The sequence below is a fragment of the Scleropages formosus genome, chromosome 25, assembly GCF_900964775.1.
Source record: "Scleropages formosus chromosome 25, fSclFor1.1, whole genome shotgun sequence".
NCBI lineage: Eukaryota > Metazoa > Chordata > Actinopteri > Osteoglossiformes > Osteoglossidae > Scleropages > Scleropages formosus.
Window position 1 is genome coordinate 8,965,730 of NC_041830.1, and position 23,628 is coordinate 8,989,357.

At 46.3% G+C, this 23,628-nt stretch overlaps 2 protein-coding genes across 5 annotated transcripts in view; both read left to right on the forward strand.

Annotated features, from left to right (window-relative positions):
- srrm3 (serine/arginine repetitive matrix 3) overlaps positions 1-10,634 on the forward strand; it is a 92,797-nt gene extending 82,163 nt beyond the window's left edge. The window contains exons 11-16 of one of the 4 annotated variants that reach the window (XM_029249259.1): positions 2,325-2,614; positions 4,477-4,716; positions 5,582-5,707; positions 6,993-7,035; positions 8,099-8,334; positions 8,934-10,634. In XM_029249259.1, coding sequence (XP_029105092.1) covers positions 2,325-2,614; positions 4,477-4,716; positions 5,582-5,707; positions 6,993-7,035; positions 8,099-8,334; positions 8,934-8,994 — 996 coding nt within the window. In that variant the 3' untranslated portion in view covers positions 8,995-10,634. Of the gene's footprint in view, positions 1-2,324; positions 2,615-4,476; positions 4,717-5,581; positions 5,708-6,992; positions 7,036-8,098 lie in introns of all 4 variants that reach the window. The other 3 variants (XM_029249258.1, XM_029249261.1, XM_029249260.1) reach the window with 3 other exon arrangements.
- A 1,479-nt stretch (positions 10,635-12,113) lies between these two features.
- hspb1 (heat shock protein, alpha-crystallin-related, 1) lies at positions 12,114-16,104 on the forward strand. The gene is made up of 3 exons (XM_018741922.2): positions 12,114-12,616; positions 13,998-14,061; positions 14,971-16,104. The coding sequence occupies exons 1-3, from the start codon at positions 12,259-12,261 to the stop codon at positions 15,134-15,136; spliced, it is 588 nt and encodes a 195-aa protein (XP_018597438.2). The 5' UTR covers positions 12,114-12,258; the 3' UTR covers positions 15,137-16,104.
- The last annotated feature ends 7,524 nt before the right edge of the window (positions 16,105-23,628 follow it).

Sequence of the window (23,628 nt, forward strand, 5' to 3'; positions counted from 1 at the left end):
ATGCGGGATCCAGTGTCACACCTTGTCAGTGAGTCGAGGCACCTGGATGCCTTAACAGCTGTTGGCAGAGCAGAGCATGCGGAAAACCTCTGGATTATTCATACGCAGTTTAACCTGTCTCGCTGCTGTTCCCTCTCCTGCCGTCTTACATCGTCATCGATACGTGGGCAATATTAGGAGAGGCGCGATGTCTACTTACTGCTACTGGCATCACTGAACATGTCAGTTTGCAAAAGCAAAATACATCTGAAGGGGATGCGTGACCTTTCCAGCTTTGCAGCACCTTCAGCTTTCTCCGTCTCCTGCTGTTGACCTTGGACGGATAATTGAAATTACAGGCGGCTGTACTGCGCATCTGCCCCGTGACATTTACCGTAAGGCAAGCAGTGCTGCCAAGATGCAGTTCGCCAGCAGTGCCAGAGAGCCACTCCACAATATGGCGTCGGGAGAGCAGCTCGTGCGTCCTTTCAGATGCCGGTCGACTATATCGTCACGTGAGCCAGGCACTCTGCCTCCCTGCTGCGCTGACTGTCCACAGCATCGTTTCTGTTATTTTGTGATGGTACGTGTCACCGTGTGCGGATCCCCTCCCCCCCCCTAAAATCGTTCAAATAAAAGGTCAGCAGGTGATGGAAGTGGTTCGTTTTTTTTTATGTAAGAGAAAATCTTCCCTTCGCTGTTTTCTTATCCATAGTTTTTCTTTCCTTTTTTCCTTTTCTGTATTTCCAGCAAGGCACCGTGCACAGAACGGTGTGGTGGGACGAAAGAGCTTTCTAACGCCTCCCATGTGTTCTTCCCTGAGACACGCTTCATTCACACCCACACACACACGCACGCACACAGATAGTGATGTACGCAAAATCCACAAATTACGAGCAGTCCTATGATTCCGAAATTGTACTTGAGTTAGTATGAGAGCACAGCACCGGTAGTGTTAGATCCTTAACTCATTGTAGCATCTAAGGTTGTAATGTCATGCATCTTCATATATGTAATTTCGGTAAATAGACATGAGTAAATTGATCTCTGAAATTGTGACCACGGAGGAAAGTACGAAACGAGGGGAAGACGTAAATGGGAGATAGTGATGTAAGTTAATATATTGTTTTTGTTTCTGCATGAGCTAGAGATTCTACTGTTTAATGCGATTAATTTTCCTTATAAGGAGTACCTTTGACTTCTCCATGACAAAATCAATCAGAAAGCTGTGAGAAATGACAGTGCAGGCATCAGTCATGTGACATTACATAAGAACATAATGGCGAAACGAGATGTGTCCATCACGAAAGAGCACATGAGGATTGTTCATCCTGGGTGGGAAGACGGGGTGTGGGAGGGGCGCATATTGAAGCGACCAAGGTCTTCCTCAAACTCAAAGAAAGGCCTTGGTTTATAATAGCGTCCCGCGGCGCGTCAGGCCGCACAAGCCAACGCTTGCATCGGAGTAGGCAGGAATGAGTGGTTTGGAGACGTACTCTAGTGTGAGAGTTTCCTTGCACATTGTGACTTTTTTCTTTTTTTCATACATTGTCCATGAATCACTACCAGGGAAGGGTTTTGTGTCTTTTTCTCTTGCATTTTGTGATCTCTAATGATGCACTTATGTTGCCCCACTTTTCCCTTTTCTTCATACCTTACCTACTAAAGGAGGGAATACCACTTTATTGGTAAGTGGATGTTAACCAAAAGGGAGTTGAAAAAAAGAATTAACGATTAAAAAAGAAATGGGTCGCTGTTCACATCTCCGCAGTTGTCTGCAGGGAAAACCACAAACCAAATATGTTTGAGTAAAGACAATTGTTTTTTTGATAATTATATTTGTGAAAATTTATTTTGTTTCTTCCATTCCTGTGATGTTTTGTCAAGTTGTCTTTTTTGTTTTGTTTTTTGTTTAGTTTCTTTTACTTTTTTAAATCATCACTAAATGGAAAAGTCCTCCGTTTTTCTATAAAATGTCTCTCCTGGTTTTGTTACTTTCTTCTCTTTTCTCTCTTTACGGTTTTGGTTTGACTCATGATTTCCTTTTTTCCTTTCCTGCTCTTACATGTTTTTTCTTTTGTTTTGGGTATTTAATTTCTTTGACTCATTATGATTTTGCATGCCAAGTATTGCATGTGCTGCACCATAGAGGACTGTCGATAAGCCTTATCAAGGAAATCTAGCTCTCGTTTTCTTTTAGGTGCGTTTTTTTTTTTTCCTTTTTTGTTTTGTTTTGTCTTTTTATTTATTTTAGATTTTTTTTGCAAATACCCTTGCACCTGTTAGCAGTGGTGGGACCTCTCTAAAGGAAAGCTTTCCTTTTTGTTTCATTATTTTTTTCTTAGAAGCTGAGCCCGCTTCCGGCTTCACCAAGCGCAGGGACATCACTGTCGCCTCACCCGAAGGATCGCCAGGCCCAGGGTACCATTAACAGGAGCCCAGGCAGGCAAACGGATGCCACATCCGAGGATGAGGAGCACCGAGCTGCCAGGAGGTCGACGTCGGCGTCCTCTGGCAAACGCGGCCATCGGCACAGGGCGCCCAGGAAGAGCTCTCACTCACCGGCCCGCAGCAGCGACTCCGGCCGCTCCCAACACTCCCAGACTCTGAAGAACAAGGGGAGCCAGGTGAAAAAGTGAGTGGTTTTAAATGTCCCTTGTTGTGCCTGCAGCTCTCCGGGGTCAGCAAGGTTTCAGTGGGGTTCAGTAATGGGGACTTGGTAGTTCTCATAGATCAGGGCACATGATGGGTTAGAAGGTGACTAGTTTTTTACAAGTATTAAACTGACTTTCTCTTGTATGACAGCTAGATCCAGAGCTCTTGTTTCAGAGAGACAGTGACCGATAACTTTTTTTTAATCCATTTTCTTCTCAGTTCCTCCACGTAGCATCGGAGGCAGTCATAGCCAGCTGCCAGTCATTTTTGCGGGGTACGTGTTGCACAGTAGGGACTAGAGCGCTGGTACACATTTCACTACAGCTGGCCATTTCCCTAGGGGTGCCTCAGCAGGCAATGCAGCAGACGTGGACGGAACTTCTGGCATTCCCCGTCCCCAGCGGAACCCTGACTTATTATTCCGAGTCGCTGTTGGCTAACCGTGCAACCCAAGGCACATTCTACTGTTTTTAAACCAGGCATGCAGTTGCAACTGGCTGAGCCCCTGGGGAATGCTTCCTTTAAGTCATGTATTTAATCTGCAGTTGTTCTCAGCATTGGTAACACATACACTGGGTACTCATGTTATCAATGTTCAAATTATATATTTTCAAAGGTATGGGCGTTTTTCAGTTTATTTTTTTAATTGTAATTTCTTCACTCATGCATGTTCAAAAATATATTGGGGAACAAATGTCACCCGTGTTTCTGCAAACTCCCGATTCTCTGTCCACATTTAAAAAGGGTCTTAAAGCTTACCTCTTCCACACTCACTTCGCCCATGATCTCTTAAGTTCACGTAAGGTGTAAATGTTCATGCGCCGTAACTTTAAGATAATGGCCGAATAAACCTTCATGCAACTATTCCTGTAATGTAACGCAAATGTTTATATGTATCTCCAAAAATAAAAATTAACAGAAAGGCGATTAGGTATCGTGGATATTCCGATAAAGTTTTATGCAGCTACTCGTGCGATGAACATTGGTTCATACGGTGGAAAGAAACTATCCGTACTTAAGAATCACGCGTCTGCAAGTATGTTTCTTTCTCCTAATGTAATGTACACGTTGTATTTTCTATGAGATGTACGTCGCTTTGGAAAAAAGCGTCTGCTAAATGAATACCTGTAAATGTCTGTTACTATGGTTTTTGGACTACAGATGAAAAAGCACACTGGAAGTGATCAGATGCTGACAAAAGTTACACGTTCCTGTTTGACGAAGCAGTCCTCCCCTATCAGCACTTTTGCTGTGTCCTCGGTCCCAGATGAGGCACACAGTTCGTATTTAAGGTCAAGCACTCTAATACATTCTCCCAATGCTGTCCTCATTTCTACTTTTCCTGGTATCCGATGTGCAAGAGCAACATGGTACTCCACGTATAAAGCAGAACACGACACACAAAATAAGAGTTTTTCTTTTCGGTAATTTTAAAGTATAGTTTAAAGGTTGCTTCAAGTCCTGTGACGGGCTGGTCCTCTGCCTAATGCCCAGTGTTTCCATGGAAGACTGCAGAACACCGATGCCTTGCACTACGTTAGGGTTTAATGAAAACAGAATAAATGAGGTCTTACAGGAAAATTTGAATTAGACTTTTATCTACGTTTTATTACAGAACCTAATCTATGAATAAATCAAGGCACATCTGTATTATTATATCCCAACCACTCACATGTACAGTGGGCTTTCACTCTAAAATCAGCAATGTCAAATAAATTTTCGGAGAGCTATGTCGACTCGTAGGAGTCTTACATTTGATAGCACGGGAAGTGAAAACTGAACGACTTAATACTGTTGATGTGAGTCTGCCTCATTCATTAATAATACATACGTTACATACAGGACGAGAGGTGTCCACTCCTCGAAGAGGCGTCGTCGCAGCCGTCTCCACGCCCGGCACCGGAGCCCCTCGGCTTCTTCGGGCCGACACAGGCGGCACGTGGCCGGCCGCAAAGAGAGCTCATCCCGTAGTTTGCGGCAGCGCAGCTGCTCCTGGAGTAGCGGGCGCTCCGCTTCATGTTCCCGTTCACGGGAGCATGGCAGCAAGGCTAAGTCCCCCCACTCCCGGCAGAACAACTCCAGGTAGGGTGCCCCCTGGAGGCCACCATACCCTGTTGTTAGGGTGTAGAGCTTCTCCTCATCTGTAGAATGCCGCTATGGCAGTTGGCGCTCGGTCTTAGGTATTGTGACCTTTTGTGTGTTTCTTGGTTATTGCAGTAATGAGCTGTTAATTTGCTGATCGATCCAGTGATTGAATAAACACCATGTCACCGCGTCCAAATCACGTTAAACTTAACGTCCGTGAAAGTCAAAACAGAAAAAATGAGAACTGAACTTTGATATGGGATTGATCAAAATTTGCTAGTGACTGTAGCTATGATTGTCGAAGTGCATATATAAGTGCTAAAATATGTCATTTATGTGTGGAGAGAAGTCAGACAATTAAAATAATTAAAAAATAAGTTGGGTTACATTTGTACAGTTGTGCCATGTCTCACGTTGCCTAGAGACAGTGCTGCAGAAACAGCCCAGATGGGCTTACTGAGCAGCCTGACGTTTGTGTGCTGTGGGATCATATTATTTGCAGTCTGATTAACTCTAGGGGTCATTTTCTCCAGCAAATTGGCCGTTATCCTTAAGAAGCCTGCCCACAGGCAATTTGCAGATCAATTTAAACTTTAGGTTGCGTCCAGATGACTGGTGCTTGCAGGATTGTGTTTTCAGAGATGAAAGCTATCTTTTTCCCTCTCTGAATTTTGCCAGTTTTGTTCAAAACTCAGTTTTTTACTCCTGTCCCCTTACATCTGTTTCACTCGCAATATGAGGGACTTTCCTCATAGCCCGATTCACAACCCAGAAGAGGCGGTCGCCAGGATCAGGGTGCTTGGCTCTGACCACAGCAAGGTGCCCTTTCCTCATGGCACTGTGTTTTCCGTTCACTTGGCAGGGAGAAAGATGGCACACACCACACGGACGCGGAAGGCAGGACCCGCCGCCGTTCGCGCAGCTACTCCCCCATACGCAAGAGGAGGCGTGACTCGCCTAGCTTCATGGAAGCTAGGAGAATCACAAGGTAAGACGGAGAGCCAGGTCCAACGATTCTTCAGTCTCTTGTCCCATCAATCTCTCTGTTTTTATGTCTGTCGCCTTTAACTTTGTTAGGCCATTTGTTAGTGGTCTCTGAATGCTCAGTCATATGTGAGCTGTACCATGCTCAAACTGCCATTCTTTTAACAGACCTCGTACTCAAAACAAATTGTAGTTGAAATAAGTATGGCAATTCCGTAAACCACTCATGCCAGTATAGTATAGTGGTTTACGATACCGTATCTCCTTTAGGCTGTATGTCTTTGTTTGCAGTGGAACTCATTATTCTTCTCGGGGTAAAAAAAAAGTGTGTGTCGCCAGTGTCTGTACAACGTGGCCTAAATGTATTGTCTTTGATTCGTATGTCTACGAGTCTACAGAAGTCTATCTACAGAAATTTGAGAATCTTTCTGTGATGAGTGCAGCTCTGCCAGAACACAGAGTAACACTGACATCTATGGGAGAGTATGGCACTTCCCACTTTCTACAAACTGATGATTTTAATTATTTCTTAATTGCAATAACTCCAAACACTCTCCTGTTTCTGTACACTCAGATTCCTTTGTGGATTCTTAAAGATTATCATTGTACTCACCGCTTGTCCAGGCGAGGGTCACGGTGGTTCAGAACCTATCCTGAGAGCACAGGGCACTAGGCACAGGACAGCAGGGACACTCTGGACATGACACCAGTCTATCGCAGACATACACAATCACACATATACACACACTATGGGCAATTTAGAGTCACTACTCATCTGAAACACATGTCTTTGGACTGTGGGAGGAAACCAGACCATCTGAAGGAAACCCACACAAACACAGGAAGAACATGCAAACTCCACACACGCCGGACCAGATTTGAACTGACTCCTAAAGGGCACAGTGGTACAGGGGATAGAGCTGCTATCTCACAGTTATGGTTGTTATAACGATTATACGTATTACAAATATTTTTATTCATGACCTTGAACCCCTAAAGTATGTTACACCTGTGTCTGTATTGCGAACATAATGTCGTGTTAAGGGTTAGAAGTGTTTCAGTCAGGATTGCTCCTTAACATTTGCTGTAATGTGACTTTCATCTGTGTATTTTTATGGGATCCAGGAACAACGGTATCAAAGATATTGTGTTAATGACAGTGTGACAGTGTTCAGCTTCTATTTGCTGGTAAGTGCTTGTGTTAAGATGTGTTTCCATGGCATCCAGGTGAGCACACTGCCCCTTGTTGTGTCTTTACACTTGACGATTTCTCCCGCTCCTGTATTAAGGTGCCCCGAGGACTACAGACAGAGGAATGCAACTGAGCTGCAGGCAAGGTTACCGTGGTAACAGTTGCTGTGCAGCAGGATTCTAGTTCTCTCCTCTTGAACCTGCTACACCAAGTAGCTCTTGCACAGACCACCTCTCCTGAGTACAGCTGCCTTTTGCATTCTCTTTTTGTCTTATTTTTAATTCTCTGGCTCAAAACTCACAATGGCAATAGAGCCACTGCTGCAGACATCTACTAATGCTGCGTAAAATGGTGACTTTGATGTAAGCACTATCAACCTCTTATCACGTTTTTCTCAAATGTACAATTTATAATAGCAATCAAATTGAGATTGAAGACAAGAAGTATAAGGCAAGCAAAAGTGAAATCAAACTAAAGGGAAAATTAAATGCTTAGTTTTTAATTTGAACTTTTCTTCTCATTTAATGAGCTGTAGTCACATTAACTTGGCTCTGATGTTTAAACATTTATTTTTCTCTACCAGAAAACTTTATATAATAAGGGTCTTACTGAGGTTTTTAATTTTAATTTTTCCTTAAAGAAGTTTTGAAACTGGTTTCTTACAAAACCACAGCCTTCAGATCAACAGTGTTTTGATGGTGCTTAAGTCAAGCTCAGACCGGATTCTTTCACACACTGACTTCTGGGTAGGTTCTTTCAGGGGCTTCCGTACGCGGGCTAACACCTGTCCGCTGACCAGCTGCCGGACTCGGCTAGATCAGGGTGGCTCTTTTGAGAAGCGGCTCGAGCGAATGTGTTGAAGCTGGACAATCTGACTGGTTTAACCCTGGTGATCTGCAGAGTGAGTGTGGAATGATAGAACTAACCCTGCACAGCTCTCTTCTAACTTGACAGCAGCAACTAATCACCGTGCCTTCGAAGCCTACCTCTGCTTTGACGACCTTGTGCGCAGTTTAATGTAAGTCACCGGATTAGAACCCTGATTAAAAGGTCCCTTCGGAATTGGGTCCCAGCCAGCGTGCGTTCGCTCGGACTAAGCCGAAGTGTGCTGGTCGTCACACGTCCCTAGTCGCCAAAGCAGAAGGCACAAAGGCTCTCGGGTGGTGAAGACAGAGCAGTGATCCCTCTCTTTTTGTCTCCTAGCGCCAGGAAACGGCCTATCCCGTACTACAGGCCCAGCCCATCGTCCTCCAGCTACATGAGCAGCCAGTCCGCTTCCAGCCGCAGCCGCAGCTACAGCTACAGCAGCTACAGCCGGAGCAGGAGCCGGAGCCAGAGCCGGAGCCGCTCGCGAAGCCCCAGCCGCAACCACAGCTACTACAGCCGCAGCAGTTCGGAGAGTCCCGGCTTCTGATGGGCTTGCAGCCCCTCCAGCGCAGGTCCAGCCTCGCCATCCAGGAGTTCAGCCACGCGCGGTCCTCCTTCGACCCCGCTCTTAGGATGTTTCGCCCCACACGCAGGCCGTCTTCATAAGCAACAGATCGTACATATTTTAATCCGTTAAAATACTTTTAAATGTTAATATTTGAGAATTACGAGTCACTATGCCTGAGCAGAGCACTTTATTACGGTATTTTTATTATTCATCGTCAGCGGTTTCATGGATTTGCGAAACAAGACGGCACATCTGCAGCGCTGCGGTTTGCAGGTTGATGTCTCCAGTATGTCTGCGCGCTTTTCTTTTCGTCTTTTCAAGACAAAGCAAACGACAGCAGCGGGGGCAGCTCGGGTCGCTCTTCTAAGGATCGGTTCACGGAGGGAAATCTAGGCCCGAATCGCTTTAGGGAGCCGTGGCGCGGCAAAAAAAAAAAAGGTCGTGACGAATAACCGGATCGGACAGTGGCACTTGATCAGGAATGTGAGGCTTTGAGCGCGGACGCCGTAGAAACAACCCTCGCTGCGTCAGCGATGAGCAGGGATGCAAGCAGCATACTGCAGCATCGGCGGCTCATCCCTCGTCTTGTTTTATTTCAAACAGGAGCCAAGATCACGCAGCAGAGGTTTTAAAGACGGCCAGCCATGTGAAATTAAAGCTCTGACTACTGGACGCAGTTTGGAAGAGGACTGCTTGTCTCTGGGACTACTTGACAAACAGAGGAGCTCAAAGAACAAAACGAAAAGCACTTTCGACCTGAAATGCTTCCGCGTAGCAAAAATTAAACCAAAATAAAAAGAAAAGAGTCGAGACAAAACACGGATACTTCCACGTAACATTATTTAGAGGGAAAAACACGACGACGGATAAAGAATAACGAACAAACGCAGGAGACGCAGACCATCTTTTGCCCCTTCTTTTTTAATGTGACTTCATGTTTTTAACATCGGAACAATCAAGTACAAGAACAAAAGAACTGAGGTGCGTTAAGGCGCTGCGTTTTATAGAAGTACACTATGTACGCGTATGTCAGGCTGTCTTGTATGAATTGAACAGTTAACGCTGGCTGTAAACTATGCACTGTATATACCATGTTATTTAAGAGTTTTGTTTTTTTTGTTTTTTTTTTTTTTTTTGTTTTTTGTTTTTGCCTTTGTGGATCTTCAGCATGCTGCACCCAGGACAGAGGCTATACTCTGTTTAGAACCCCTGTGGCTTTTCTCACTGCAGGAGAGCCCGTAACTGTCCTTTTAATTCCAAATTCAGTGACTTGGTTCCGTCTCTGACGCTGAGCTTCTTCGGAAGGCACGCAAAAATGCCACCGTTCCCATTTTTTAGATTTCGCCGAAGCGGTTTTAGCTTTTTGGAAATAACGTGTATTTGACACCTTTAAATACCCAGCGTTAGAACATTGTACAGCGGATTATTTTTTGGCTTTTTTTGTTTATGACCAGAATGTCAAAGTACAAAAAAACCAGGCCATAGTACTGTATTTGTGTTCGACCGATCTATTTATTTGTTTGTTTGTTTGTCAGTTTGTGTGTTTATGTATTAATTTATTGATCCGTTTATTTATCTATCTATTTATTTACTGGGTTTGTAAAAGCAAACTTTCAGTCAGCTCATGTATTTGGAGAAAAAGTGCTGCAAATATATACACGATTTTAGTATTTATATAGAAAAAAGAGAAATTTAATCAAGTTAAATCCAAAGCCTTTTAAATGATTTCTCTTGAATTTGCAATTATGCTTTTGCATCTAGTGGAAAAACAAAGTTTTGCATTCGACAGAGAAGTACACTGAACAGGGCGCCCCTTTACGTGGATTGCAACTGCTATTGTGTGCGCGGTGTGGTCTTCTCTAATCCCAGACAGGGTTAGGCAGCCCAACGAAGGCGGGGTGTTGCAGCATTAGACACCCGCACCCACGCCCCACACTTGCGGCGAGTAGGTTGACAATGTCCGCGGTCTGCGTCCGGACGCTCCGTTGGCGGCGCCTGCCTCGGCTCTCCAGGTACGGCTGGCCTTTCACCTTGTACAGAAACAAAGAGGTTCTCAGACCGGTGTCTCGGACCTTTCGCATCATCAACCCGAACACCGGCGCTGCAATCAGGGAACTTTCAGTCTTCCTAATCGTTTTATCGGTCTTGTTCGCCCTGTGTGTTACATTTTAATATGTAACCAGAGTTATGATGAATAAAAGACACCGAGTAGTACAGTATAACAGCTCTCACCTTGGGATTGTATAAAAAAAGTCAGTAGTTGTTGTGCACTAGTTATTATACAGAATAATAAAGTATATACACCAATGCAAAACATGCAGCTGGACTTACTTCTTTTTTTTTTGGTGGTACTTATTGTTCCCTCGGGTTTTATTCCAAACTTTTGAAACATACTGGAATTCAGTAAATTTTACACTCAGTCGTTATTTAGACGTCTGACACGATGCGCATAAGACACTCACCAAAATATTTCACAAGTTCTCAGCGCAACCACCATTTGCCTTAAATATGTTAAATGCTAAAAACATGCTCTTCGGCAGACCTGTTATGTAAGAAGGGAATGGCGCGACACGGAAGATGCCCAAGATGTGAAGATCATAAGCTAGGCTAACCATTTTAAATGATTTGCAGGAGGACGACTACAGAGGGCGCTAGCGTGCATTTTTCAGGGCCTATTCAGGAAACATTTAGAGTGCACTGGAATATTCTGGTAACCCTGGTTACATTCTCATAGACCTCACAGTGCATTCTAGCTGAGCTTTGAGATGTAAATGTATCCTCGACCGCCCGCGTAAATCATTAACACGTTTACGCCAGAAATATATTCGAAAATAAGTCGAGCTTAAAAATGAAAATGTAATGACATTCGTTGCGATTAAATCCCATGTAGGCCACGGGAGTGTTGTGGCTGTAAATGTTACAGAAGGTACTGTAATTTTACTCAGTTACCTGATTATGGTGTCATTTCCACAATTTCTTTATTACCTTTACAGGAATGTTACATAAAACTGGTACAAGTACACATATATGAGAATACTATAATGCAGCTTACGTTAGGAAAAGAGCGTTGAGGGGAATCGGTAGCCGAGCTCCAAGTCACCGAGGCTCAAAACATAATTTTATTCACAATTCGCTGTTAGTCATAAACGGAAGAAGTACGTCTGTACTAAACTGCGGCGGACGCCCTCCTGGTGATCCCGACGCCCCGAATTTGAGGCGTCGAGATCTCGGCCGCGTGAAATTCCGGCAGAGCGAGCCGACGTCACGCGGGGTCGTATCCGCAATGCGTTTGAGTACAATTTGAAAATGGGGGACAAACACGTTGACGGGTGGTACCCTAAAGTAGCTATGAATACGATGCCTCCGCCGAGGATATGAAGATGGCCCCTGCTTGTACTCCTTGACTGTCCGTACCGGTTATTTAGCTATGAAAGTGCAAATCTATATACGGTGAAATGGGTACCTCTGTTGCAAGAAATTTCGCCGATTTAAATAAATAGAGCAACACTATTTAACGCTGCGATCCTTGTGACGGCTGCCTCGTTCGTGGTTTTTTTTTTTCTTTTCTGTTTCTTTGACGTATGCGTAACTAATACACATTTGTGGAGTGACGCAGCGTCCAAGGCAACGTAGCGGATTTGCAGTCCCCACGTCTTCTCCGTAAACTGTGTGTTTTTGTGGCCTCCTAGTGCAATGGAGACACATTTGGCCCAAGTTAGAGGTTAAGCTCAGTTTATCAGACAGCTGTGTTCGGATGGACTTTGACTTGGATGCCATTCTAGTCAGGTGCCTTCCGCAAATAGATCTTCTAGGCCTTTCTATAGATATCCATCGAGTGGCTGGAGGGGTTTATAAGGCTGACGAGCAGGAGCTGCTGGTACCGCCACGCGTTTGACTAAGACGGAGAGGATACCCTTCTGCTGAAAGGATGGCCGAGAGACGCGTTCCCTTCACCTTCCTGCGATCTCCCAGCTGGGACCCCTTCCGGGACTGGTACGGCAGCCGCCTCTTCGACCAGGCCTTCGGGATGCCCGTCCTCCCGGAGGAGTTGTTCCACTGGCCGAGCACCCACTGGCCAGGCTATCTGCGGCCGCCAGCCTCCCCGTCTGAAGCAGCAGCCACGGCAATGGCGTCTCCGTACGCCCGCGCTCTGTCGCGCCAGCTGAGCAGCGGCATGTCGGAGATCAAGCAGACCCCAGAACTCTGGAAGGTCAGCCTGGATGTGAACCACTTTGCCCCCGAGGAGCTGGTGGTGAAAACCAAAGACGGGGTGGTGGAAATCACAGGTGAGCCCTTCCACTTTCCCGCTCCGTCGCGCCCCGCGTCACGCCCTTCGGCCGAGTCCCATTGGCATGCGATCGAAGCGGCTCTGCTTCCTTTACCGCGTTCTGCCTCTAGACGCTTACAGCGGTTGTACTTTCACAAGCTGCTTTCCGCATAGCTGTTCGGAATGGCTGCCTTGTACTCCTCCCTCCGGTACTCGGCGGAGTGTCGAGGAGGCCGGGGCTGAACCCTGACAGCGCGAGCTCTCGTCTTACTGTTTCTAATGACGGCGAATCCAGTTCTTTACCCCGCGCATGGAATAAGAGAGGCAAGCCTAATGAAAGGGTCCTGCCGGTGTCTTTTTGGCCCCAACGCCTCCCCGTACAGAAATGCCAAGCAACTCCTAGTCTACTGGGGCTAAATGCTCAGTGAAGAGTTGTCATATGTAAGCGTGGGCGCCAGTCAACCGGCAGGCTTTGTGACCCTTAGCTGTGACTCACAGCTTCCCGAGCACTTAAGCGCACCGCTCCGTAGTCCAGGTTACCATGAATGGCAGATACGGCACGCTAGGCTTTCTTTCAGAGACGTTCCAGGGCTGTTACATCACTGATGGGAGGCAGCCGCCTCCTCCCCCGGGGTCCCCCGGACGGGAACGGAAATCTCGGCCTGTGCCGCACCTCGTGCTTTCCGCACTTCGGTCCTGCGGTTTCTCATCCCGCGCCGGTTCGGACCACCCGTGACCTCAGAGTCCCCCGCTGTAGCACCCCAGAGCAAAATACTATACACGACGTGAGGCACTGGAGTAAAATTACCCAGCAGGGTACAACATTTCAGCGCATCGCTTTGAAAAAGCGTGATAAATATAACCGCGGTCTAAGCCGCTTGCCTGCAATAGTAGGATATGAAGAATGCGTCTGTGTAATGATTTGTTTTTGACTGAAGATCTGCCGCTTGGTTCCTGTACCATCGATATGAGGAGACGTGATAATATTTGACTAATCTTGCTGTTTTTCTTGTGAAATTTTCTGTTCGCAACAGTAAACTTAATAGCAAAAAAGCTCTCCTTGTTCTCTTTATGGAGATGCCGTGCAGCGTATCAGTAGCACGTGTGATGCCCTAAAGACCACAGAACTGTGCACTTACAGTATTTTAGGTTTTTTGTCTCACGTTTCTTCCCGTGGTATTTGTGCTAGTTTGTTTTTTCTGCTTTCTTTGTATAATCTTACCTTTTGTTGTGTATTTGCATTGTTAAGAATTAGGCTTCAAAAGGAGAGTGAAGAATAGGTGAACCAGCAGATGCCAATCTTTTTTCATAATGTGGAGTTAGTGTTCCGTATCGATGGGAACAAAGCAATGTGGCGAACGCTGGAAGGGTAACCCCAGGGATGGATCGTGTTCCTGCAGGGAAGCACGAGGAAAGGAGAGACGAACACGGCTGCATTTCCCGATGCTTCACCAGGAAGTACACGTGAGTCGCTCGCCCTCGCTCCTCTGCTGCTCGCGAGAGAGTAAGAAGGAGGGATTGCCTCCTCTGGCTCAGCGGTTTCAGCTTCGGGCCCTTTGCTTCTTTTAGCTGCGAGTGAGTGGATTTTTTGTTTTAGGACCGCCGACATCCGTAACGTGCCCCATTCCGGTGCCTGAGTGCACATCTTCGTGGTGCCGTATGTGGAATAGACAATGTAGACCTTTTTGGGCCAGTCCTGCAGGATGCTCTGGCTGTGAATTAAAATATGTAGTTGCTTTTTTTTTTTTTTTAAGCAGTTGTGCTTGATTTGGTCAAATTGAAAGTGCTAGCTCGTAAATTAATGCCTCATGAGCCACTGGCAAAAATCGTACCATTTATCATTTACCTAATTACCTCGATAATGAAAAGTGTCGGTACGTCCAGAAGCCCAAGTGAAACAAAGAGTCGGATAAAATATTATTCATTTACGTTACGTTGACATTTATGCATGTAAGGGATGCTTTTCCCAGTGTAAAAACGCTGCATTTCACAACAAAACGTTGTTGATGCGGACATGTGATTCTCGAAACGCAGTCGGTTTGCAGTTTGCACGGTCCAGTGCTACTGTTTTCGCTTGTGCACCTTTCTCAAGTAGCTGCTTATAGAATTGATAGGAAATAAAGAGGTGACCGTAACCGATGGTGTGATGCCGTTCCTGGAGCAGCTAGGAGATCAGGAGAGACATGAGTCTGAAAAAATATGGCTTTTAAGACCCTTCTTAATTTTTTTAAGGGATTCAGCAGCTCTGAGGGCTAGAGGGAGCTCATTAGCACACATCACACTCAAAACCAAGAACCTACGGGACTCAAGGGCTAATGAGTAGATTTTGGATATTTTTTGGACCGCCCACTGAGCAGTCTCTTCCGGCCACAGGCTCCCTCCTGGCGCGGATGCAGAGAAAGTCACATCTACCCTCTCCCCAGAAGGCTTGCTCACAGTGGAGGCTCCGCTGCCCAAACCAGCCATCACGGCCTCGGAGGTCACCATACCCGTCACCCTGGAAAGCAAGGCCAAGCCGGGGCCAGAGGCCGAGAAGTGATCCCACATCCCGCTGCAGCCGCCCGGCCAGCACACCCCCGCAACGCAAGCTCTCGGCAAAGAGCGAGGAGGCGGGCGGCGGCTCGTGTCGACGGCCACGTTAGGCAGCGGAGCAGCAATTAGTACATTGTTTGGGAGAAATGATGCATTGTCTGTCCCATCCTGTCCTCCTCTGTGTTAATGAACTTACTCTGCCTGTGTGTGCTGTGTAAACACATCTGCACAAGTGCCATATGCTGCTTCTGCAGTAATTATAGTCTTCATTTGCATTAAGAAAAACTGCCATTAGCCCCCCCCCTCCCTTTGCAACTTCCTATTATTTGCTTGCCAAGCACCGAAAGCAATTAGCTGCACCTCGTGTCGCCGCTGCGGTGTCTCTCTTTCGCAGCGCTGTCATCAGTCCATGTCACTCTTTAGTAAAGGGCTTCATAGGATGGGAACTATACACCTGCGATTCAGCCACGCAGCCGAACCGAGTTCCAGTTAATGCGTGGAAAAGCCCGTTGAACAAATGATCGTTTCACATGTAACGGATTGGGTGTCTTCCGTTAATGGGAACCGAATCTTATTCGTTTCTTTATTTGCATTCTGAATTTTAAGCATTTAATCACTGGAATTTGCAGACATAGCTGTTCTCTTACCTGTTGACCTGTCAGAAACAGTGTCATTATAAAATGAGCAGTCAAAACAGTTAGCGTTGTTCCTTTTGTTTCGCTTGCTGTTAAATGCATCATTCTCAACTATATATATAGAAGGACGGGAGCTGAACTGTAATGAATTCTGAGAAAACACGTTTAATATGTAGTTGTACTATAAAGGCGCAATCGCTATACCAATAATAAATAAACTTTGTATTTTTGAAGCATTCAACCAGTATTGAATTACTGAGTAAGATTTCTTCTAAGATATTGAAAATGTTTCAAACTGCAGGAGATTATAACCTGATTTGTGGTCACACAGAGGGGGGTGTGGTGGCGCAGCGGGTTAGGTCGGCACCTGCTCTGCAGTGGGTCTGGGGTTCGAGTCCCCCTTGGGGTGCCTTGTGATGGACTGGCATCCCGTCCTGGGTGTGTCCCCTCCCTCTCCAGCCTTATGCCCTGTGTTGCTGGGTTAGGCTCTGGCTCCCTGTATGGGACAAGCGGTTCAGAAAGTGCGTGTGGGTGTGTGGTTGCAGCGTAGTCTTTAAAACGCACTTATCCATTAAGGTATTAACACATAACTGAAAAAGCCTGAAAGTCTTCTTGTGGAACAGTCACAAAAACTGGGAGAGATTAAAAAAAAAAACATATATGAGTCTGGATGTTCCTTCATTTAGTTGTGCAAAATCTGCGCGGGTTAATTATTAATTTCTGGGGCAGTCATGCGTGAAAATGACCTTTGTTAAACTCTTGTACAATGCATATTTTATGGACAAGCGCTAGTAAGAAGTATTGCATATATTTCCAAATTCCACGGAATAGAAAAAGCTTCGTTATTTCCTTTGGTTCCATCATGAGCGAAAGACGGAACAAGATGAAGTACTTCTGAAAAATTAAGACCAAAGTAACATCTTTGTGCGGCAAGTGGGAAAACGTATTTCCTGTTAGCATTAAGAGCGTAACACGGACTGCGACGTCAAGCGGAATGTCGTTTGCGATGCACTTGGAATTCTATCTGTTTGGGTGTTTTACTGATATTTCCTGGCAGCGTAAATGAAGAGGATGGAGACGGATCGGTCAAAAACGGCCCGCGCTCCAAACCCCACGGAGAGCGCGTCGCTTTCCCGGTCTCCCGGGTGTTCTGCGACGCAAATGTACCTACCGCCGCACACGAGAGCGCAAAAGATCACAGCTTCAGCTGAATTCTCCTTCACAAAAGCATAGTCATACACGTATAAACCCTGCCTAATCTCTGGCTGGAGAGGCACCCTTGTTGCCATGGCTACAAGTAGAGCTACAGATACTCCATGCTTCTTTCAACTCCCAATCCACCCTTTAATGCAAAAATACACACACACACACACACACACACACTTTCTGAACCGCTCCTCCCATATGGGGTCACGGAGCCCACCTGGCAACACAGGGCGTAAGGCCGGAGGGGGAGGGGACGCACCCAGGACGGGACGCCAGTCCGCCGCAAGGCACCCCAAGCAGGACTTGAACCCCAGACCCACTGGAGAGCAGGACCCAGTCCAACCCACTGCACCTCACATTTTCAGAGCCGCTTGTCCCATACGGGGGCGCGGGGAACCGGAGCCCACCCGGCAACACAGGGCGTAAGGCCGGAGGGGGAGGGGACACACCCGGGACGGGATGCCAGTCCATCGCAAGGCACCCCAAGCGGGACTCGAACCCCAGACCCACCGGAGAGCAGGACGAGGTCCAACCCCCTGCAAAAATACAAATATTAACATATTGTAGCAGAGCAAAATGTAGCACGTGCCGACCATGACACGTCTTGGTTTGAAAACAAGGTCCATCCTGCAGAAAGCGTTTACGCCGCGGCGCTTTACGTTTTGCCCGACATTAGCATGCCGAGCTTTCGCTCGCCGCCCCAAGCTCTGTTAATTGATCTTTTGCTTTTGCGATCGGGTGATAACCTCCCCGTAACGGTTCGGAGCTCCCAGCCGCACTGCAGGGTTACGGGTCGTGTGTGGCGGCGCGCTTCTCTGACCGACGCCAAAGAAAGAGGGCGGATCTGCTTCGCCGAACGGCACAAGTGCCGTGGGGCTGAGCCACGTCGGCCCGACCGTCCTCCCTCCCTGCGAGCGCTAAGTGCACTAATGTACACGACTAACTCTGTTTCTACTCACAAGCTGCGGGGGTTTCTATTTATAGACACGTCTGCTATGTTCTGGCCTTCCGGCACGTTCTTTGGTTATAATGGGAGGACATCTCCTGAGCTGGGGTGCTATTCATTCTCAACCAGCAGCACATTAAATCTGCATTAGGTCTGGGAAGCAGCTGCTAACAGTTAGATTTGTGGAATTTGCGTGCCTGCCTGCGATTTCATGACATGATCAGTGTAGAAAGACATGATATAGAAATAAAATTGGTACAAAGAGAAGATGCAGGCTCTGGGTTCTTGAACCACTCCGGCGAGTTCACAAGATTGCTTGGATCACATGTAATACAGTAGTGGTAAAACTTACCAAAAAATCGTCCATAGTGCAGGTTCAGGGGTAAATATTCAGTTATATAGACTGTGTATGGTGTAAATACGTATGCATTTAAGTATTGCGAAAATATTAGTTCAAAAGGGGTTATAACACATTTCAACCTTAATGAAAACATAGGAATCCGTCATTAATTCATATTCCCATGTCTGCACATAAATTACAGTAACTATTTGATATTATTGATCATTTAACATAGAACTCGACAAACTCAAGGTTACGTGAGCAGAATTTTTGGTAAATCTTTATTGCATTATAGTTTGCTTATGATTAGACGCTAGAAGTGCTTTGTGTGTTCCTCTACGTCAAAACTTTGGAACTTTCCTTGTTGTTGCTCATTTGCGACAGTCATTTATTAGTTTGTACTCTTTTTTTTTTTTGTTTTTTTGCTAAAGAGACACACAAATGGAGCCCATGTCCCTGCGGTTCCTTACTTCACATGGGTTTTTATGGGGAGGAAAGCAGAGCTGCTTAGCTTCTATTGAGCAAGTTTATCAAACTGAGACTGAAAAGGAGCCTTTTGAACATGAAGACTGTTAACATTTACATTTATTCACTCAGCAGACACTTTTCTCCAAAGTGACTTCCAATGAACTCTATGTAGTGTTACCAGCCCACACACCTTATTCACCACGGTGACTTACACTGCTAGATACACTACTTACACTGGGTCACTCATCAGTACATCAGTGGAACACACACACACTCTCTGTTACTCACACACTATGGGTGAAACCTGAAGAGTATGACTTTGGAGTGTGGGAGGAAACCAGAGCACGTGGCGGAAACTACGGAGGAAGTACATGAACGTCCTCTCGCACCACCCAGGTGCTGTGAAACACATCCTCACATTAAGAGTACATTGGGTTCCTTCACGGTATATTCAAAAAGCCCTTGTTCACCCCCTCCTCCTGCAGGGGAGAATGTAGGATGGATATCAACAACTTACTTATGCCTAGTACCCCTCCAGGGGCATAGGCCGCCGACAAGGGCTCTCCAGGCATCTCTGTCCTGGGCCGGTTTTTCCAGTTGTCCCCAGGTGTGGCCCATCCTCTTGGCTTCCGCATCCAGGTGGCGTCGCCATGTGTTTTTTGGCCGGCCTCGCTTCCTCTTGCCTTGGGGGTTCCACGTGAGGGCTCTTCTTGTAGTGGGATATCAACAAGAGCACTATAAATTATTGCACACACACTATGGTCTAGGAAGCATTACTGCTCCAGAATAGCTGGGGTTACACTCCGGGGTTAAACTGAACTAATTCGAACTGTTGCGCTCTTGAAACTTTCTACATGTTTGGAGCGCTTAAACTTTATAGAAATGTTTATGAAGACATATATGTAAAGGTACTGTCGTAACGATGTCACCGCATGCATGACATATTTGGATATCCCCCTTGTCATCATCCAGCGTAACTTATTTTCGTCATCGTTTGTGTTTTTCCATTACGAGAGGCATTATTGTGTCAGTGCTATTTTACTGACTGATTGGGGATCTTGAAGGAACTTGAATTTTCTTGTTTTTCTGGAGAGGCCTAGCGAATACATGACTCACCACTCCTCTTTTCATTTAATGCAGGATAAATTATTTATCTCAAGTCCATCAATTCAGCGGCAGCCCAACCTGGAGCTGGAGATTCTCCGGCTCTCATGCGGTAGCATGACCAGCGAGCGCTCTGATTGGCTTGCTCGCCCCTCTCCCCAGAACGTGCTCTCTCTCCTCGGCTGTCGGGAGTAAGTAGGCCAGCTCTCCGAAGGCATCTGGGTAACTTTGTGCCGGGTGGGGGAAAAATCTTCAATCAGGCACATCCCAAAACAATCCTCAAGACCCACAGCTTCTTCTAGGAGATTGCAGCCCGTCGAATATTTGTCTTAAAACCACATCTTTTCGCGTCTTCAAGAAAAAAACAGACGGAGAGTATGGAGTTGAAAAAAATGTTTTATAAAATCTTGCATGCATTTACTGGGCACTGCTCGAATGGAAACATCACACACACATTGGCTGAAGCCACTTGTCCAAACCCGGCAACACAGGGCGCAAGGCTGGAAGAGGACGAGGGGACACACCCAGGACGGGATGCCACTCCATCGCAAGGCACCCCAAGCGGGACTCAAACCCCAGACCCGCCAGAGAGCGGGACCCAATCAAGCCCGCCGCGGCACCGCACCCCCCCGCCCATGGAAACATCAGACTATACAGAACAGATGCAAAACTGGTCCAGTATTGAACCGGCAGCTTTTACACTTACGTAGAGGTCATGTTAAGGTCCACTCTTTGAGGATGCAGTTAACTGAGTCCAAGGGCACATTATCCTTAACTTCTAGCTGTGGCCACAACAGTGTATTTCTTTCCCACGCACTGTCTTCCAAGGTAAAAGTGCTCCATTCTGTGGTTCACATACCACCAATGGGCAGCTTGAGAAGGATGAGGACAAAGAGACCTACGGAGCTCATCTTCCATGGGCCTCAACATCAGTCTCCACCGTCATGGAAGCAGGGGCATCTCCTCGGGGAAATGTGGGGCCGGATTCTTGGAGGATCTGTGTATGTCTCTGTCTGTCTGTCTGTCTAGACACCTCTCTATGAATCCACCCTTCGTTATTTGAGGTCTGTAAATCTGGACCCATCAGCTGAGACGTTGTGAGGTGAGGATGAAGGTCCAGTTTCGGCGATTGTGCTTTAGGACTGCGCACTGTGAAACCACGTAGTAATTTCTAGAACATCTGTCAGCAACGCGTTGTGCATGGACGTTTTTTACTAGCCCAGCGCTGTCATGGCTCCCTGCTCTTGCACTCATTTCTTCGGACGTGGGACCGTCCTGCTGGCCGGTTGAGGACAGAGATCTCACGTTCCGTCAACCTGACGGATCGCCGTCTCGATCGTTGCCGAGAAAGCACGACCAAGGGAAGGTTTTGCCTCCAGGTACCTGAAATGGCAACTCGATGACGTGTTGCGGGAGGAGATGAAGCGTGTCCACGAAGGCCTGAGGAAGCAAATCAATAGAGCAGCAGAAAAGCAATCAGTGGCCCAACCCTAGTAATGTACATTCTCCCCTGGTGATAAAAATTCAATGTTGGTCATGGCAGCCTTTGTGCTTTTGCACATCGAGCTCTGCGGTATTTCCCAGCCTCCCGTGCGTGTGATTCTCGCAGCAAGGCTGGATAAAATCAAGAAGTATTTCACGGGAAGCGGAAGACAGATTACTGCGGGCTTATCCTGATGCAGCAGGTACCTTGAGGTCAGGACCTCTTTCTTTTTTTGCAATTGTTTCATTTATTTGCCATGTTCAGAATTTAGTAACACCTGGGGGTAAAAAAATAGCCGGTGTATTTTTTTTAAGGTTTCCGAGAGGAAACTGTGCAAAAGAGGTATTCGTTGCCGTTATTTAACCGAAATTATTTGATTTTCGTTACCTATAGGGCATGCCTGCCTCTTGCAGGACAGGATGCATTCAGGTAAACGCCCAGGTAGCTCCTGGCACATGGATCAGATGAATACACACATTTCTGCAGCAGCACACACACTGAACGGGGAGGAATTTTAGCACTTGTACCAGGTAAATACCATTATATACTCTATTCTTTTGAAAAAAAAACAAACATTACAGTTTTTAAATGGAAGTGGAACTAAAATATTATATGTAAGACAAGACAAATGCATTCATCTCTCCCACTGGTAAAAACATTACTGCGCTGAAAGGGCTTAAAAACTGATGTAACCGACGGCATAGTTAGTGTGACTGTTAGCTGGTGTGTCTCCCATCCTCCTTCATACATTTACTGGCCCAATCTGCTCATATCTAAACTTAAGTTTTAATGTTAGTTCTTTATTGGTTTTACGCTACCTGACACTTTCCTTAAAAGCGATACAGAAATACTTCAGAAATATTCACCTATTTATACATCTGGGTTTTTTGCTATATCAATTCAGGGTAAGTATGAGGTCAGTGATGCTACAGCAAGAGGTGGGATTCGAACCTTGGCCCTTGGAGCGTAAATCAGTGGCTCCAACCACACCATACCACCCCCCAGTATTAGATTTTTGTTTTCAGTATTTATCATGATAATCCCCGCCGTCATGAAGTTTTGCCTTATGTTACGTGTGCATGAATACCATGCGACGGATGGAAGAAAGGTGCACGGAAGACTCGATGATTCACAGGGTCGGAGGTGATCCCGATTCGCTTGGCACGCTGCGGCCAGCTGCCGAAAGGCAGCCTCTGGTCACGGCAGCTGTCCGATCACAGGGACGCGAGGGCACGCCATACCTGTCGTGCTGAATACCAGTCAAAGGCCGTAACGTTGTCAGCGTCCACTTCTGACACATCTTGGTAGGATTTGGCTGGCAGCTAGAGACCAGATTTTGAGAATCAGGACACAAAGGCTAAATACTGTCTCTCAAACTAATATTACATTTACTTATCAGATGCTTTTCTCCAAAGCGACTTATAATGGATACTATGTAGCATTATGAGCCCACACACCTTATTCACCATGGTAACTTACACTATTTGATACACTACTTACACTGGGTCACTCTTCCATATATCAGTGGAACACACTCTCTCTGTCACTCACACACTGGGGGTGAACGTGAACAGCATGTCTTTCGAGTGTGGGAGGAAACCAGAGCACCCGAAGACTTACACTGCTAGAGACACTACTTACACTGGGTCACTCATCCATACATCAGTGGAACACACACACACTCTCTGTCACTCACACACTATGGGGGAACCTGAACAGCATGTCTTTGGACTGTGGGAGGAAACACACTGAAATGGGAGAACATGCAAACTCCACACAGACTGTGCGGGGATCGAACCCACGTCCTGTTGTACCACCCAGGTGCTGTGAGATGGCAGCGCTACTCACTGTGCCACCCAATATACGGATGACATGTGGATGACTGCTGATCTCAGGTATTGCAGTCAGTTGTGTATTTGCGTGTCTAAATATGTCCACACATCTGCTCTTTTCAGGGCTGAGTTTGCTCAGGGACACGTCTCCGCGACAGAATATGTCAGCTCGGACACTCAGTGACGGACAGTTACACAGGCACTCTCCAGCACGGCACTAGGATGGGGTCGTGACCCCTCTGCTCCTTTATGTTCTACTACAGTAAAACAGGCTCAGCTGGAACTTGCTCCTTGTCTCTATGTATTTAACCTCTCTGCATGAGCGAAAGGGAAAGGAAAACCTGGAATTCAAATTGCTTTAAGTTCTTGCTGATATTTACTGAAATGCATATAACCTTACAGGGATGAAGGTGTCTGGAAATAAAATGTTTAAATTCAGCACATGGACATTGAGAAATAAACCTAGAAAACCAGAATGAGAAAAA